This window comes from Anolis sagrei, chromosome 6 (genome assembly GCF_037176765.1).
Source record: "Anolis sagrei isolate rAnoSag1 chromosome 6, rAnoSag1.mat, whole genome shotgun sequence".
Classification (NCBI taxonomy): Eukaryota; Metazoa; Chordata; class Lepidosauria; order Squamata; family Dactyloidae; genus Anolis; species Anolis sagrei.
This window is the reverse complement of record NC_090026.1, coordinates 37890180-37909337: the sequence shown is the minus strand read 5'-3', so window position 1 is coordinate 37909337 and position 19158 is coordinate 37890180. Positions and strand designations below refer to the sequence as shown.

General features: G+C 41.6%; 1 protein-coding gene across 1 annotated transcript; it reads right to left on the bottom strand.

Moving 5' to 3' along the window:
• Nucleotides 1-1070: 1070 nt before the first annotated feature.
• On the bottom strand, nt 1071-17434 carry PSMC5 (proteasome 26S subunit, ATPase 5). Its single transcript, XM_060780986.2, has 12 exons — nt 17346-17434; nt 13175-13246; nt 11403-11472; nt 10785-10882; nt 9399-9455; nt 9033-9263; nt 7161-7287; nt 5310-5500; nt 4824-4922; nt 4425-4535; nt 3616-3702; nt 1071-1235 (listed from the first exon to the last, which is right to left on the bottom strand). Exons 1-12 carry the CDS (start codon nt 17391-17393, stop codon nt 1182-1184), a joined length of 1245 nt encoding a protein of 414 aa, XP_060636969.1. The 5' UTR covers nt 17394-17434; the 3' UTR covers nt 1071-1181.
• Between the last annotated feature and the right edge of the window lie 1724 nt (nt 17435-19158).

The following is a 19158-nucleotide window of genomic DNA, read 5'->3' as shown; positions in this document are numbered from 1 at the left end:
CTCTCTTCTCCCCTTTCTGTGATTGAAAATTACACGAAAACGGCCCTCTGAAAACTACAAATCTTTTCATTAACAGAGATTTGGGCCCAACTCTAGTATATAGATGTCAGAAAGTAAAGGAATACGAGTTCTCAGCAGTACATGGATCTTGTACCTCCTGTCATGTTCCTATCTACTAAGCTGATACAAGTAACTATTGTAAGCATTTCACACTTAAAATCACGGTACAATGTGTTGTTATATACAAGATATCATGTCTGCTGTTTCTCTGGGAATTCCATATGAAAAAACAAATTTTGACTGACCCCAAGAGGATTTTTCCCCCTTTTTTTCTTTAAAGTTTAATCTTTTCACTGACCACCAGACTGGTTTTAACTCATGTGCCCTGCAGTACTTTGTCACTTGCTGGAAGATAGGAAGCAGTGTTCAAACTGCTGCTCAGGCATTTCTCAGAAAAAGAACCTTCAAGCTAGCTTGGTCCTTTGAGCACAAAATTGGACACTCTGTAGGTATGTGTTCAGCAGCCAAGACAATGTGTTTCACATTTATGTAAGACAACAATGCAATACATGTGTTTTGATGCCTTAGAAAGATGAAACACATCTTGTAAGGCATGGGTGGGGAATTGCAGCTGCCAAATCCCCTGCTAGTCTCACCCCCCCCCCCCGCTCCATTTTTTTTAACTTTAGGGCAACAATTTTCAGATGGTTTTTGCTTCAAAACTCTGCCAACAGAATATAGCCTTCATCCTCAATACCAACAGCAACACCTCCATCCTAAACAGCTCCGTTTCTAGGTGGCAGCCAAAAAAGGAGGTATTTCCACATATGTTGGCTGCTGACTAAAGGCAACTTCATGAATTTCATATTTTCTTAGGCAACTAATACTCTGAAAAGCTTTACCTCAGAAACATAACCTACAGCACCCGCTATGTCTTGGCCATCTCCCATCTGAGGATAAACCAGGGCTGACCCTGATTACTTTCCAAAATCAGATGGGATCTAATCTCTTCAGGTTATTTAGAATTCTAGAAAAAGATGTCTCCCCCCTTAATAATCATGAATCACAACTAGTAACACTCAGTTTTAATAAGAGGAAAAGTGAAGAGGGGTGTAAATATTACAGCAGAGACATGTGACCTGCAAACACATGAAACGCCTGGATTGGCCAACAGCTGCTTTTTATTTCCAGAGCTTCTTGATAGACATATTCTTCTCACTGTCCTTTTGCATCACCTGCCAAGGAGAAGAGGTATTAATAATATGGCAACAAAGAAAAATAAATTTTGTTCTAAGTTTCCTATCACCATAATTATAGCTTGTGGCTTTTAAGACAAAGCTTGGAAAATTACCTACTTGGAACTTTTCTTGTAAATATAAACTCCCTGTATCCTCTTGTAGCCCTGCTAAAGGATTCTGGGAGATGTCTGGAAAGGTTATTTTTTCCAAGCACTGCTTTAAAATGACATAGGAAGTTACCAGAGCTGGATGACCATCCACATTCCATTCATATTGGACATTAAATGAGTCAATTGTATAAAATGAAATGATAGTGGATAAATGTTTAAAAGGAAAAGATGAATCTTTTGAGGATAATTGGACAAGAAAATTGATATTAGAAAATTCTGAAGTGTGAGTTAACATTTATGAGAGGCTATTTTACTGAATTTAGATATTTTAAAAATACAATATTATTCAACATATTTTGAATGAGATTTTTAAAAATGGGAAATCACCTTTAAAGATTAAGACTGATGGGTAGATCAAAGCCTTACAAAGGCAACTATTGATGATAACATTCAATGAGAGGGACAAAAAGTGAGATGTGCAAAACAAAATGAAAGATGTCACGAAATTAACTAGAAATTTTGGAGAAAGTATACTAATAGAGCAGTGGAAAAATTGTCATTTGAAATTTATTTTTGTTATGATCTTAATGAGAATTTTTATAAATAATGTATCATTTGTACATGACACCAGAAAAAATGGTCAAAAATGTATAAAGAATCATTACATTTATGCTGGAAATGTAACAGGCAAGGTATTTTTATCATATGTAGTGGAAGTGTGAAAAAGTAAAAACACATTGAATGAAGCAAAAAAAAAATCTTTAAAGATTTATAGCCAATTAAAACCTCAATATTTTCTTTTGGAATTAATGGATGATCAATTAAAAATGAACTGTGAAAGAGAATTTCCATATATGATAACAGCTGCAAGAACAGCTTAGAAATGGAAAAGCTATTTTAATACCCACTAAAGGCTCGCTATTACAACGTAACAATTTAGTGGAAATGGACTTAAGTGGAAATTATTTTATAAAACTCACTAACAATATTTTTGAAGAACTGGAAATCCTTAATTCACCTTTTTGTGGGGTAGAAGGGTGATTTGATACATATTTGTTATATTAACATAGATTAAATATATAGAGATAAGATAGAGATATTTTAAGGGTTAAAATATAACTGCAGAAAAGATAGTTGAAGTTATCCTTTTCCTATATGATTAGCTGTAGTTTTTGTAGCTGTAGTTTGGTAATTCTTGTTGCTTGTAGCAATGTGTGCTTTTTAAAAAAGTTTGGTGTTGGTAGTTTTTGTTATATGGTACCCTTACTCAGATTCATTATTATTGTTTCACTTAGACTCGCCTACACTCTAAGACAGGGGTCCTCAAACTAAGGCCCGAGGGCCAGATGCGGCCCTCCAAGGTCATTTACCCGGCCCTCGCTCAGGGTCAACTAAGTCTGAAATGACTTGAAAGCACACAACAACAACAATCCTATCCCATCAGCCAAAAGTAGGCCCACACTTCCCATTGAAATACTAATAAGTTTATATTTGTTAAAATTGTTCGTCATTTTAATTATTGTATTGAAGTGTTATTTGCACTACAAATAAGATATGTATGTGCATAGGAATTCATTCGTGTTTTTTGTTTGTTTGTTTTTTTAAATTATAATCCGGCCCTCCAACAGTTTGAGGAACTGTGATCTGGCCCTCTGTTTAAAAAGTTTGAGGACCCCTGCTCTAAGAAATATTGCCTCCACAGCCGTTTATGGCAGGCATAGGCAATTTTTGGCCCTTCAGGTGTTTTGGACTGTTAGGAATTGTGGGAGTTGAAGTCCAAAACACCTGGAGGGGCAAAGGTTGCCCTTGCCTGGTTGGTGGGCTTCTTTAGGTCCTCCAGTGCAATTCTATGGTATGTTTCCAATCCAAGTGTAGTCAAAATATAGGGTGCGCTATTATCTACTGTTTCAGGTATCCACAGATCTTGAAATACATCCCCCATGGATACGAGGATCATGTTGTGTGTAATGTTTACTTTTAATGATTTCTAGATTTTACAGAATATTAAAGATGAATTACTTTTCTTAAATCTGCATGTACCTCTATACCTATTTTCTATTATTGTACCCATAACAGATACTGATGGAGGGAGGAAAGTATCTATCCTGCCACAGAATGAGTCATACAAAATTGCTGAGTAGTTTCCCTCCAGCTGCCTTTGAAGCAGTAATAAGAGTAATGGTGGTGTTAATTTCTATTTATCAGAATACCCCCCCCCCCCCGCGTCAGGAGAACAATACGTCCTTCATATCCACAACCAACAGTACCTTTGCTACAGCCATTTCAAAGTCTTCTTGAGTTACGTGGACCCTCCTCTCCCTCAGCGCGTACATGCCAGCTTCTGTGCACACTCCCTGAAAGAAATCCAAAGAAAACATTAAAATTCAGGAAAGCCGACTTCTGTCCAATCCAAAGATAACAAAACTTTGCCTAACACAGTGAGAGTTTTTGGTAATCTCTACAGATAGTTAAATACAACACGCCACTATTAACACAAGCAATAAATCTTGGAAGTTATATCTCTGAAATCATCGGGCAATGCTATGCTTTCTTTACAACAGTCACATTAATCTTTTTATGACAAAAGATAATTGAAAAATAGGGTCAGAGCACAACACAGCCCTCCTAGGCCATTTTTGCACCTACTAAAGGAAGAAAAATGTCTCCCTGTAAAAGATACAGGAAAATTACACCTGTGGGAGCATGGTTCCTGTCTTGAGACATGGCCAAGGCCCTTCTCGCAACTTGTTTTGGCAGAAAGTCCACCCAACAAAAGTTACATCCACTGTTATGTAAAGGAGCTGGTGCAACGCTGGAGCTAGAAATATAGCCCTTAGATCTTTCTTAACCCATTTAGTAAAAAAGAATGCCAAAATAATGTTTACATGTGTAAATACAACAGCAGGAACTACATAAAATTTAAGAACCACTTGTCTGTTTGAGATCCCCACTATTAAATTAGAGTTAAAAACTTTAGAAAATACCCCCAGTCAATGTGAACTCAAGATTCCTCAGTAGTTGGATCTTTCTACTCTGTATTTAGCACCTCTTTTCTATCCCAGTTTACTGCTTTTACCTTAACTTCAGCGCCTGAAGCCCCTGGCATCAGCTCTGCAATCTTCCGCAGGTTGATCCCTCTTGTAAGGTTCATCTTCCGAGAGTGAATCTTCAAGATGTCCAACCGGGCCTGTGGGTTAATAAATCACAGAAATGGGAGGGGCTCCATAGATTATTGAGTCCCACCCCTCAGTCAGCACAGGAAGACCAACTAGAGCAAAGCTTTCCAAACATTTCATGTTGGTGACGCTTTTAGACATACATCATTTCACAACACAGTAATTTGGTTTGACTAGCAAACGAGGTTAAACCAATCTCTTACAAACGCATACATAAATCTCAAACCCTACACCAACAATTGCGTAAAGCCTACAACAGCAAGTAAAGTATCTAGTCTACCCCAACAACTCTCCCTTACCTCTTCATTTGGAGGAGGAAATTCAATTTTTCTGTCAATGCGACCAGGACGAAGGAGAGCTGAATCCAAGATGTCTATGCGGTTGGTTGCCATGATTACCTAAACAGGACACACAGATTGTACCACAAGTCAACAGTCATTGTTCTGACCAATCAACCCCCTCTATATTCATCTAACATCAGCAGACAATGGGAAAGTATATTTCTGAAGCTATCTCTTGCTCGTTTTTGCACCTATAAAAGTCCTAACCTCATCCACAACTTCGTATCCCTCATTCCCAAACCTACAATTGTCCCCTACTTTTCTTGAGAGAAACATGATTGGTTGGTGACATAACATCATAGCCAGAAGTGGCATGACCCATTGTTAAATGTACATTTCTTTTAAAAATAATAAAATGATCAAAACAAGAAAAGCGAAATGACATAGCCTTTATAAGTTACATATGTTACTTTGCATAATCCACATTGTGCTGGAAGAGAATACCTTTATGTTCTTTGTGGCCTCAAATCCATCCAGCTGGTTAAGGAGTTCCAACATTGTGCGCTGCACCTCGCTGTCCCCACCAGAACCCCCCTCCAGGCGGGAGGAACCAATGGAATCGATCTCATCCATGAAGATGATGGAGGGAGCATGCTCCCGGGCCATGACAAAGAGCTCGCGCACCATCCTTGCTCCTGCCACCACGAAACAAAAAAAAAGAACACTGGTTTCAGGGGAGCTGGGGCACCTCAGTCTCAGTTTAGCCCTCTGAGCTTCCCATGACACTGTTCTGGGGTGGCTTCTTATCTCTAGTATACGTTTGAAAATGGATAAAATGCCCCTCTTAAGGTTAAACTTACTATCAGTAACAGATTTAAAGCATGGTAGTATGTCCATTGCCACCTTTTGCTTTTGGCCTTGCTCACCATTGGAAAGTGAGCCTTTTGAAAAGTTCTCCAAGAATGACTTTGGCCCTTTGACTACAAGAAATTTCCACACACACACACACACACAAACACCAGATAGCAAAACTGGCCAACACACATTTTGGTAGCTTAAATGTTAGCCCTGTTTCTGGATATATTTGACCTACTGATTCCAAAAAATGGCACCAGTTTTATCAGCTGTAGCTTTTGAGATACAGAACATATGCCATATACCAGTTGACAGCTGCCTGGCCATAGCAAGATCATGATAAACATATCTAAGAAACAAGAGCAGATGGGGTCCATCCACTGCAATTTTCTGAATTGGTGCTCCAAATAACCCCAGGAACAGGTCTAAACCTAAAACAGTTCTATCAACAGCTTGGGGAAATAACTTTGAATCCATCTCTTATTCCTAAGACATCATCCTTTCTTAAAAGGTCTGGTTATTCTGTTTTGATTTCCCTTCCTTGCTCCTAATATTACCTCAAGCTATATTTCTGAAAGACTATTAACACTCCTGCTGGAAAGACTATTAAGACTCCTGCTGGATAACACCAAAGGATTACCTATCTCCTCATTCTCTCAATTGCAACACTACTGAAAATGACATCCCTATGAAGAAATAGGGCACTGGGCAACTTGGCCACAGTAGTCCATGCTCTAGTTACATCCTGAATAGATTACTGAAACACACTCTACATAGGGTTGCCTCTGTAGGGTTGAAGACTGTTCGGAAGCTTCAGCTAGTCCAACGCTCGGCAGCCAGGTTGCTCACAGGAGCGGGATATCGAGAGCGCACAACACCCTTGCTATGCCAGCTCCACTGGCTGCCTATTAGCTTCCAAGCACAATTCAAAGTGCTGGCACTGCAATCCCAGTTGGTGGGGACAAGAGACAGGGCCTTCTCTGTGGTGGCCCTTCGGCTATGGAATTCCCTCCCAAGTGAAATCAGATCCGCTCTTCCCTCCTGACCTTCCAGAAAAAGGTGAAATCCTGGCTGTGGGATCAGGCCTTTGCGGACTAGACCGACGTGATGGTAGAGCTATGATTTATTGGACTCTGATGGACTAGAATGGATTGTGTGTAGGACGACGATTTAATTCTAGTGATTGGTTTAACATTTTACTGTTTTATGATGTTTTTATAATGTTTTATACTGTTTTTACCTATGATGTATATTTATGCTTTTGTTGTCAGCCGCCCTGAGTCCCTCTGCAGGGGTCAAGAGTGGATGGGATATAAATGCCCAAAATAAATAAATAAATAAATAAATAATAAATAAAGTCAGAAATTGCTGAACAAAACCTCGTTTGCCACATTCAACTACTCCTATTTAATACTATACAAAATGTGACCAGTCTTTTTGAGATATCTCATAAAAGTGTTCCTGACAGTTAGCTCTCCAACCCCCTTAGCCCTCACTTACCCTCCCCAATGAACTTCTGCACAAGCTCGGAGCCAGAGACACGGATGAAGGTACAGTCAGTGTGATGAGCCACTGCTCGGGCGAGCAAGGTTTTTCCTGTACCAGGAGGTCCATACAGCAGCACACCCTGCAACAAGAGTTGGGGGTTATCAATGTGGAGGATTCAGCACAGTTAACAGGAGCAGAAACATCTAGCAGCATGCTACCTTGTCAATTAATCTCCCAGAAAGCTGTCCACCCTTCCTCAACACTGTCACTAAAAGAGGCACCACAGCTCTCAGAGGCGATCAACTGTGAAGAAGTGCATTGCTGTGCAGAGACACATCCACAACTTATCATGAATTTGCCTGTGTTCCAATTTATATATATATGAGCCACCAAAATGGTAGTGTTTTGGAGACTGGAAATGTGGGTTTCAATTCCTGCTCAGCCATGAAAACCCACAATGTGACCTTGTGCAAGTCACACTGTCTTAGCCACAGTAGACAGCAATGACAAATCTCTTCATCCTGGAAAGAAGTGACGAGCGGAGTACCGCAGGGTTCCGTCCTGGGCCCGGTCCTGTTCAACATCTTTATTAATGACTTAGATGAAGGGTTAGAAGGAAGGATCATCAAGTTTGCAGACGACACCAAATTGGGAGGGATAGCCAATATTCCAGAGGACAGGAGCAGGATTCAGAACGATCTTGACAGATTAAAGAGATGGGCCAAAACTAACAAAATGAAGTTCAACAGGGACAAATGCAAGATACTCCAATTAGGCAGAAAAAACGAAATGCAAAGATACAGAATGGGGGACGCCTGGCTTGAGAGCAGTACTTGTGAAAAAGATCTTGGGAGTCCTCGTGGACAACAAGTTAAACATGAGCCAACAATGTGATGTGGTGGCAAAAAAAGCCAATGGGATTTTGGCCTGCATCAATAGGAGCATAGTGTCTAGGTCCAGGGAAGTAATGCTACCCCTCTATTCTGCTTTGGTTAGACCACACCTGGAATATTGTGTCCAATTCTGGGCACCACAATTCAAGAGAGATATTGACAAGCTGGAATGTGTCCAGAGGAGGGCGATTAAAATGATCAAGTGTCTGGAGAACAAGCCCTATGAGGAGTGGCTTAAGGAGCTGGGCATGTTTAGCCTGAAGAAGAGAAGGCTGAGAGGAGATATGATAGCCATGTATAAATATGTGAGAGGAAGTCACAGGGAGGAGGGAGCAAGCTTGTTTTCTGCTTCCTTGGAGACGCAGAACAATGGCTTCAAACTACAAGAGAGGAGATTCCATCTGAACATGAGGAAGAACTTCCTGACTGTGAGAGCCATTCAGCAGTGGAACTCTCTGCCCCGGAGTGTGGTGGAGGCTCCTTCTTTGGAAGCTTTTAAACAGAGGCTGGATGGCCATCTGTCAGGGGTGCTTTGAATGCAATATTCCTGCTTCTTGGCAGGGGGTTGGACTGGATGGCCCATGAGGTCTCTTCCAACTCTTTGATTCTATGATTCCTTTGACCAAATCTTGGTAAGTTTGCTTAAAGCAGTCCTGCACAACCTGTGGCCATCCAAGTTTTGGGACCCCAACTCCCAGAAGCCCCAGGCAGCTTGTCCAATGGTCGGGAATCCTGGGAGCTAAAATTCAAAACATCTGGAGGGACACAGGCTGTGCATGCCTACCTCAGGGTTAGAAACTATTTGAAGACACATAATAAAACAAAACATCAAAAAAGATTGTGTTTCCCAGGTATAAAATTTCATTGCTCATACACATAATTTTTAAGATCAGCAGAAGTAAGCACCTAATCTGAATTATTAAGTCTGGTCAAATGTGATGGTATACCAGAGCTATTTATCCTAGACAGACAAACATTCTGAAGTACTTACCTTGGGTTGAGCAATCCCCAAGGCTTCAAAGAGCTCTGGATGTTTGACAGGGAGCTCAATCACTTCCTTGATTTCTTTGATCTGCTTGTCAAGGCCACCAATCATCTCATAAGTGGAGTCTGGCACTTTCTCGACCATCATCAACGACACCAAGGGGTCCACCTTATTTGGAAGGATCTTGTGGAGCGTGTAGCTATCGTTCCGCAAGGCAACGCGGCAATTTGGAGTCACCTAAATGGTAAAGAAGGGAACAAGCTGTAAACTGCAGAATCCTTGGATCTCCTCTTTTAAAAAAAGACCCATAGGGAGAGGGGAATTAATAAATGCTACCTCTGAAAGGTTAGACATAGCTCAACAGGTACTCACATCATTGATGTCTATGTTTTTATCCACATCAACCACAAACTTTCCTTCTGGGTGAACCTAGGATGGAAGAGGACCAGTTACCACCATGAAAACAGAGGACAAGAAACATGAACAGAGAATGAGCCAACATAAAAATTTAGTGGCACACATTCCCTAAAAATTTCTCCCCCTAAACCTTTACGAGTAATCTGACAAAAAGCGGGTGCTAAAAATAATATACGAATGCTGACTGGCACAACCTGGGGATCACAACCAGATACACTGAAGACATCTGCCCTTGCACTTTGCTACTTTGCAACTGAATATGCATGTCCAGTGTGGAATACATCTCACCACTCTAAAACAGTAGATGTGGCTCTTAATGAGACATGCCACATTATCACAGGATGTCTATGCCCTACAACACTAGAGAAATTATACTGTTTAGCCAGTACTGCACCACCTGATATCCGTCGGGAAGTAGCAGGCAGCAATGAAAAGACCAAGGCAGTGACATCTCTGGTCCATCCTCTGTTCAGATATCAGCCAGCATGCCAACGTCTTAAATCAAGAAATAGCTTTCCAAGATCTACAGAGATACTCGCAGGAACACCTCAGCAAGCGGGAGACCAAAAGTGGCAAGTTAAGTCCCAGAACCTCAATCAGTGGCTGAAACCGGACGAGAAACTCCCTCCTGGGTAAACAGAAGACTGGGTGACTTTGGAACAGATTGCACTCTGGTACCACGAGATGCAGGGCTAATTTTAAGAAATTGGTCTACAAAGTGGAGTCCATGACATGCAAGTGTGGAGAAGAGCAAACCACAAACCATTTACTACAATGCAGTCTGAGCCCTGCCACACGCACAATGGAGGACCTTCTTACAGTGACACCAGAGGAACTTGAAGTGACCACCTTCTGGTCAAAGGAAATTTAGCATAATGCAAAGTTTTTAACTTTGTGCTTTTTAAACATTGTAACTGTATTCTCAATTCGCTTCCGATGCAATAAAGAAATAACCTGAACTGTAAACAATATTAATATTGTAACCATTCAAAGATACTACTTAAATCATATCAATAATTACATTCAAGAGAGCCAGGTAGTGCAGCAGTTTGCGTATTGGACTATGACTGTGAAAGGCAAAGGTTCAGACCCTGTTCAGCCATGGAAACCCACAGGAAAGTCTTAGACAAGTCACAGTCTTTGTGCCTAAGGGAAAGTTCCTCTGAATAAAACTTCCCAAGCAAAGCCTAAACTGAAATCACCTTGATGACATGTAAGAACAATAAATTGCCCTCAATCCAGAACTCCCAAGATGTGTTCAAGATTCTCTCCCTTCCCACTCAACTGACTCAAATGACAGAGACAAGGATCTGATTCAGGTCTGCCAAACAATAGCCGTACCTTGACAAGCACTTTCTTTTTGTCCATTGCCCTCACTACTTCACCCACATACGAACCCTGCTCCTGCAGAAGCTGAAGCTCTTCACGAAGCAGGCGAACTACGAAGGAAACAAAATGTCATTAGCATTTGGGCTTGTTAATGAGAATGCAAATCTCTTTCTCTAAGAAAAGTACAAAAGCTATAAGGAAAATAATATATTTTCCATTAACAGAAATGTTTGTGCTAACTGAAAAATAACTCATTTTCTAAATGGAGTGAAATATTCACTTTGCATACAAATACTTCAATGATCTAATATTTTAAATTCTCTTATCTCTTAAAAGCCAGTTTGAGAAAGATGCTACTAACATAATTATTTTTAAATTGCTTTATAAAGCAGGTCATACATATTTCTACTCGTCTTTTCAATGAGATAAAACAGTATTTATTAAACCTTCCTCCTGCATTATTTATTTAAATATAAAATGGCGGATGCCAAGGGAGAAAAGGCAAACATCTTCCTTCAACATTTTTCATACTTTCCTCCAGTTTTTCATGTCGCTAAATCTATGTCCTAAATATTGTCCAACTCTCAAGGTATTCGTGTGCACTTTACCGCCAATTTGTTGCCAACTTACCCTTAGCATTGAGTTCATTCCGCTGAGCTTGTAGCCGTCTGAGGTTCTGGCTCTTATCGTTGACTATCAACTTGGGTGGAGAAAAAGAAAATAGGTAAGAAATCATCCAAACAGCACACAACAAGAATGTGAATTCACTAAGGTTACAAAGGAGTCCTCAGTGGCGCAATGGGTTAAAACAGGGGTCAGGAACCTTCGGCCCTCCAGGTGTGGTGGACTTCAACTCCCACAATTCCTTGAGGCTTTGTAGGCTAAAGACAGCACAAGGAATTGTGGGAGTTGAAGTCCACCACACCTGGAGGGCCGAAGGTTCCCCATGCCTGGGTTAAAACCTTGTGACGGCAGGACTGCGGAACGAAAGGTCAGCAGTTCTGGGGAGCTGGGTGAGCTCCCACCTGTCAGCTCCAGTTTCCCATGTGGGAACATGAGAGAAGCCTCCCATAGGATGGTAAAATATCCGGGCATCCCCTGGGCAGCATCCTTGCAGAGGGCCAATTCTATCACACAGTGATAGAAGTGACTTGCAGTTTCTCAAATCACTCCTGACATGAAAAAAACCAAAACAAAACACTAAGCTTACAACAGCAAGACCTGCCAAATTGCTGATACCAAGTAGAGAATAAGCAACTACATGTTTTGATTTTTTCACCAACTGTCAGCTGTATCCTGGCACTAGTTGGGAACCAAGAGATACTGTGCTACCTCAGTCCCAAGAGGGAAGCACCACTATGACCTAACCCGATGCAAATGTCTATTAGCACATCACTATTTTGTCCTGGCCTAGTTAAAAAATATTTTTCCTGTATTGCTCTTTCCTTTCCTCAGAGTCTTGGATTTCTTTGGGTTGGCAGATACACCTTTTATGTACAGAGGAAGAGATTTAAGCATACAGTTAGCTATCTATATTCACCAAAGGGACTAGATATCCCTAGGCGATACCATATTAATCAGTGAATAATCACATCTGTAAAATTTAAGCCTGCAAATGTGGAGGGCCAACTGTATATCCTTTCCTAGGAAAATGGAAACATTATTAGTTTATGTCAAAACCACTTTGATTGATCTTTGGAATACATGCCCACCTTCATCTATAGGACGTAAGCCTAAGAGCAGCATTTAAACAACTGCTAGACGATAGAGCCACTATATATATATATATATATATATATATATATATATAAAAACAGGATATAAGGTTAGATGATCTAGAACTCCTCCAAACTAGTGGCCTTGCTAGCTGTGGAGAACAGGGAGGCATGATGGCCATGTATAAATATGTGAAAAGCTGTCATAAGGAAGAGGGAGAAGGGTTGTTTCTGCTGCCCTAGAGACTACGACTCAGAGGAATGGGTTCCAATTACAGGTAAGGAAATTCCACCTCAACATTAGGAAGAACTTCCTGAGTGTGGGAGCTGCACAACAGTGGAACTCTCTGCCTCACAGTGTAGTGGAAGCTCTTTCCTTGTGGGCTTTTAAACAGAAGTTAAATGGCCATCTGTCAGGGGTACCCTGATTGTACTTTTCTAGCATGGCAGAGGGTTGGACTAGATGACCCATGTGGTCTCTTCCAACTCTATGATTCTAACACATCTGGAGGGTATTAAGATGGGATAGCAAGGCAAGCCCAACCTAATTAAGCCCTATATAGTAGCCAATTTCAATTACGCCGTGGGTTCCCCAGAAATGTAAGAAAAGCATGCCTGTGAGGAAGCAATTAAAATACAATAATTCTTAAGCACACATCTCAACTCCAGGCAGCATAAAAATCTTACCTGTAGCTCCTCAATCTTGGACAGGTAGTACTGGCGCAGACCAGTTCCACCCTTTCCCTCATCTAGCTCCATCTGCCAAAGAAAGATGTGATGAGAAGAAAAGAACAACTCAAGAAAAAAACTCAATTTTTATAATATGAGCCCTTCCCTCCTCCCTACAATTACAGTGTTACACCTCTCCCTGGTCCATAAGACAGTAACCCCTCTCTTTAGGATATGTGCCTCGTAACAAATCTATATTCAACATTGACAGACTCTGAAGACCCATTTCGAACAATGAAGTGATTGAGTTCAACATTTTGTAAATGCAAAGCAGCTCAAAATGTACAATCTTGTGTCTATTATTTTATGTTCTGGTACTCATAAATAAATATATTATGGAAAAATTATGTTAAACCTGATATGAAGAAAATCTATGTGAGAGGTAGAATTTGAAAGAAGTAATTCTCACTTGTTTCAAATCCCATCTCTCAGACTGGATCTACACTGCCATATACTCCAGAGCAGTGGTTCTCAACCTGGGGTCCCCAGATGTGTTTGGCCTTCAACTCCCAGAAATCCTAACAGCTGGTTAACTGGCTGGGATTTCTGGGAGTTGTAGGCCAAAACACCTGGGGACCCACAGGTTGAGAACCACTGCTCCAGAGTATTAAAACAGATAATCCAGATTATTTGATTTGAACTGGATTATGTGAGTCCACACTGCCACATAATCCAGTTCAAAGCAGATCATCTGGATTTTATATGTCAGTGTAGATGGGGTCTCAAACAGCCTTCTCCAACCAGACAGTGTCCCAAAGTAGACTAAAAGTCCCACTATTCACAGCCATGACCATAGTAGTTGTAATCCAATATCGAGAAGGCAGAAAGTTCTGGGGGTTGCTCAAATGAAAGCATGGAAACAAAGCTGATAGGAAGGGAACCAACTCATTTGAAATGTGGTGTTGGGAAGAAGGTTTTGCAGACAATTTGGGCTGCCAAAAAGACCAATAAAGGAATGCTGGAGAAAACAAAGCTTGGGTTCTCCCTAGATGCCAAAGTGACTTAACCAAGACTGCCATACTTTGGCCATATAATGAGAAAATATGGCTCACTAGAAAACACAATACAGGCAGTTCCCAAGCTAAAAACAAGATAGGTTCTGTAGGTTTGTTCTTAAGTTGAATTTGTATGTAAGTTGGAACAGGTAATTTTTTAAGTGTATGCCTGCTTTGGATAGAGTAGGTCAGGATTAACACCCCTATGGAGTTTGCTTTGTTGTCTGTTTCCATGTTCAAAAGGTTTCACCTCACTTTCTGTACCTGTGATATTTCTATCCTATACTATCCTATACTGCCAATAATCCACTCCTTTGGACTTCACACAAATTTACCATTGGCTAAAATATACAGTTCTGTTCATTTCCATTTCTGCCCAAATAGCTTAAACATCGAGTATGAAAAAACTGTATTGTTGTAGAAACAACGATTGGCGATAAAACTGCGGTGGAAACCCCTTTTCCCCAAGATCACACTTCCAAGAGTGAATTTCCCTCCAGAAAGGTAGATTTCTCCCATTTCCAGTTGTCTCACCCCTGTTCTTAACCATGAGTCATTTGTAACTCGGGGACTGTCTGTAATAAAGTGAAGGCAGTAGGAAAAGTGGAAGGGCTCTTCCACACAGCCCGATATCCCAGAATATCAAGGCAGAAAAACTCCACAATATCTGCTTTGGACTGGGTTATCTGTGCCCACACTGCCATATATTCCTGTTCAAAGCAGAAAATTGTGGGATTTTATTCAGCTGTGTGGAAGGGGCCAAAGACCACATTCTAGATCAGTGATTCTCAACTGGTCCCCAGGTGTTTTGGCCTACAACTCCCAGAAATCCCTGCCAGTTTACCAGCTGATAGGATTTCTGGGAGTTGAAGGCCAAAACATCTCTGGACTGACAGGTTGAGAACCACTGTTATAGATGGAAGGACTCAATCATGAAACTCGAGGCCCTGAGTTTGCAAGACCCGAGGATATGGTAACTTGAACGGTCTCTTTTTCACAGAGTTCCCATAAGATGAGGGCGATCTGACAGTGGTAATAATAATAATAAGAAAAAGAAGAAGAAGAAATAATAATAATAATAATAATAATAATACTCAGTTCTTGTGGGGTTTTTCGGGCTATATGGCCAAAAAAAAACGCCATATAGCCCGAAAAACCCCACAAGAACTGAGTGATTCCGGCCATGAAAGCCTTCGACAATAATAATAATAATTTTATTTATACCAATGGTCGACACCCAGGCTGTTAACTGGCGCTCCTTACAGAGAGAGGTCAACCCTCCTGTTTAAGGAGCTCCACTGGCTGCCATTCATCTTCCGGTCCCAATTCAAGGTTCAGGTGATCACCTACAAAGCCCTAAACGGTTTTGGACCCGCCTACCTGCGTGACCGCATCTCCATATATGAACCCACACGTTCCCTTCGATCATCTGGAGAGGCCCTGCTCACAATCCCACCTGCGTCACAAGCGCGTTTGGTGGGGACGAAGGACAGGGCCTTCTCTGTGGTGGCCCCCCGACTCTGGAACTCTCTCCCCAAGGACATCAGACAAGCCCCAATGTTGGTAATCTTTAGGAAGAGCCTGAAGACCTGGCTGTTCCAGTGTGCCTTTCCAGATTAGGAAACTCCCAGCATCATGTCCCAAATGCAATTTGTTAGAGACCAGGATTGTCTGCACATTGCACCTACCTCTAAAAAACCTCTACATATCACCTGTCAAGTTCAGCACTTTTAAATTTTGTCCATTACATTTGGCCCAGCTTTTAGGTTTTAAATACGTCATGGTGTCATTGTTTTATTGATTTTGCTTGATTTTTATTATTTGCTTATGAGTTTTACTGTTATATTTGTATGTTGTTGTTGGCGGCCTTGGCCTTTGTAAGCCGCATCGAGTCCTTCGGGAGATTTGGCGGGGTATAAATAAAGTTAATAATAATAATAATACCCTGCCACCATCTCCCCAAGGGGACTCGGGGCGACTTACATGAGGCCAAACCCAACAACACATCAGTAAAACAACAAAGCAGCATGCAAATAAAACAGTACAATTAATATAACTCACATAGAAGCAGTAACACACAAAAATTTAAAACCTATGTCCATGCCAGATGTAACAGACTAAAATTTCACAATAAACACTGGGCGCGAACAGAGGCAGGATGTATCTAAGCAGGAGGGTTTTAAAGAATAATGTAGGGAGATCAACCCAATGGGTAGTTAAAGTGCTTCTGAGGATATTTTCAGGGAACTGGTCAGAGCAGGGCATTGTTTCCTTTATTCAGGGAAGGCACACTGGAACAGTGACCTTTTCCAGTGACCTGGCAGCCCACATCTTTTCTATTTGTCTTACTGTGTGCCTTCAAGTCATTTCTGGCTTATGCCAATTTTTGACATACAAACATATACAGACATACACAGAGGCTATTTAACTTTTTTTTTCTGGCCGCCAGGGGAGCTGTCGCTTTCATTGTCCATCTGCAACGCTGATGAAGCACTTCCGCATTCCCCACATGCTTCCCCGCTGGAATGCTTTTTGCTGGAGTCTTCTTTATGGCCTCATAAATCAGTTAATTTAGCCTCCCCACACTTTTTAAAGGTGGTACCTAATTTTCCTACAGATGCAACTGTCTTTCGGGTTGCAAAGGTCGACAACAGGCTACACACAATTGGTTGGAAACCCACTCCAACCCGGGCTGGCTTTCAAGAGGCTTTCTTGGAGAGAATTAGCCAAAGATGGGTTTGTCTTGGCCTTTCTATGAGGCTGAGAGAGTGTGCCTCATCTAAGGATTTCCTTGCTGGGATTCGAACACAGGCTTCCCAGGCTCATCTATATTGCATAATTACCAGTTTGACACCACTTTAACCACTTCAATGCTATGGAACCTTGGGAGCTGTAGTTTTACAAGGTCTTTAGTCCATTCCACTGGTTCCTCAATCAACTATAACGCCCAGGAATCAATGGCATTGAGTCATGTCATCACCCAAACCATTACTGTTTTTAAATGAAAGCTTTATAGCAATCCATCCTTCCCCAGACAATAAAGTCCAGCCACCAAATACAGTCAAATATGATTTGATGCCCTTCTCCCACCATCCAGATGAGGAATGACTAAGCAGCTCTAAGGATCTCCTTACCTGCTCGGGCCCTTCCACCGCCATTTTCCCCTTCGCCGGCATCCACATTCCCACAACTGCGCATGCGCGGCGCCAACTTCCTGTCTTTTTCCTGCCCTTAACCAATATGGCAGATACAAGGCATTGAAAAGGGCAAATTGTTTCAATGTAGCTTCCTCTTTAGGGAAATGCCTCACCAACACTGCTCGCCCCTACACTTCCGATTCCCGATTAGACGCTCCAGAGTATCTCAGGCCCCATCTACACTGCCATGTAATGTAGTCAGTGAAGACTTCTTCCAACCAACTGATCCCTAATCCATCTAAACTGATCCCTAACCCATCTAAAACACAGACATGCGCCTTTCACCTTAAGAACAGACAAGCACCCCGAGCTCTGAGGATTACCTGGGAAGGGATCCCACTGGAGCATTGCAGCACACCCAAATACCTGGGAGTCACTTTGGACCGTGCTCTGACCTACAAGAAGCACTGCCTGAACATCAAGCAAAAAGTGGGCGCTAGAAACAACATCATACGAAAGCTGACTGGCACAACCTGGGGATCACAACCAGACAAAGTGAAGTAGCCCTTGCACTTTGCTACTCTGCTGCTGAGTATGCATGCCCAGTGTGGAACACATCACATCACACTAAAACAGTGGATGTGGCTCTTAATGAGACATGCCGCATTATCACAGGGTGTCTGCGCCCCACACCACTGGAGACATTACACTGCTTAGCCGGTATTGCACCACCTGACATCCGCCGGAAAGTAGCAGCCAATAGTGAAAGGACCAAGGCAGAGACATCTCCAGCTCATCCCCTGTTTGGGTATCAGCCAGCACGTCAACGACTTAAATCAAGACATAGTTTTCTTAGATCTACAGAGACACTCGCTGGAACACCCCAGCAAGCGAGAGTCCAAAAGTGGCAGGCCCAAACCCAGCACCTCAATCCATGGGTGATATCAGATGAGAGACTCCCCCCTGAGCACACAGAAGACTGGGCGACTTGGAAGGCGCTGAACAGTCTGTGCTCTGGCACCACAAGATGCAGAGCCAATCTTAAGAAATGGGGCTACAGGGTGGAATCCTCGGCATGCGAGTGCGGAGAAGAACAAACCACTGACCACCTGCTGCAATGCACCCCGAGCCCTGCCACGTGCACAATGGAGGACCTTCTTGTGGCAACACCAGAGGCACTCCAAGTGGCCAGATACTGGTCAAAGGACATTTAACCAACTACCAAGTTTGCAAAATCTGTGTGTGTTTTTTTTCTTTTTAATCTGTGTGTTTGTTTTGTTCTGTTAGAATTGTAACACAATGGTATAGTTGCTGATGACACGATAAATAAATAGTGAAGACTTATATAATGCAATTCAATGCAAGTGGTATTATAGGGTAGTGTAGATGAGCCGAACAAAAAGAAAGGGTGGAGAAAGCGGAGAAGAAGAAGAAAAACCCCTCCTGCTACTTTTAACTTACATATTTTAGTATAAGTTCTTGGAGATTGTGTGCGATTCTACACAGCACAATTATAGAAGTTTGATATAATTTCAACAGCAATAGTATAGTGGAAGTTGCTTCTGGTGTGAGAGAATCAGACATTGCCCAGGGGATGCCCGGATGTGTTGCTATCAATTTGCTTCTGAAACAATCAATAAATAACAGCAATATTATATTGACTTTTTTTTCTAGTTGAATGTAAAAAGAAAAAAGAAAAAGAGAAAAAATATAGAAAGTATGTGTTTTCACATGGAAAGTGGGGGAACAATGCACTGATAGGATAGTAGAAAAGAAGAAAAGAGAGAGAAAAGAAAATATTATATATATA

What these genes read in the sequence shown, in the direction of transcription:
- PSMC5 (XM_060780986.2), bottom strand. Translation starts at nt 17,393, where the DNA reads ATGTGGATGCCGGCGAAGGGGAAAATGGCGGTGGAAGGGCCCGAGCAG. An exon ending in GCAGAAGTTCATTGGGGAGG is followed by an intron (nt 5,501 to 7,160) that starts GTAAGTGAGGGC and finishes TCGTGGTGGCAG; the next exon opens with GAGCAAGGATGGTGCGCGAG. An exon ending in TTGAAATGGCTGTAGCAAAG is followed by an intron (nt 1,236 to 3,615) that starts GTACTGTTGGTT and finishes TCTCCTTGGCAG; the next exon opens with GTGATGCAAAAGGACAGTGA.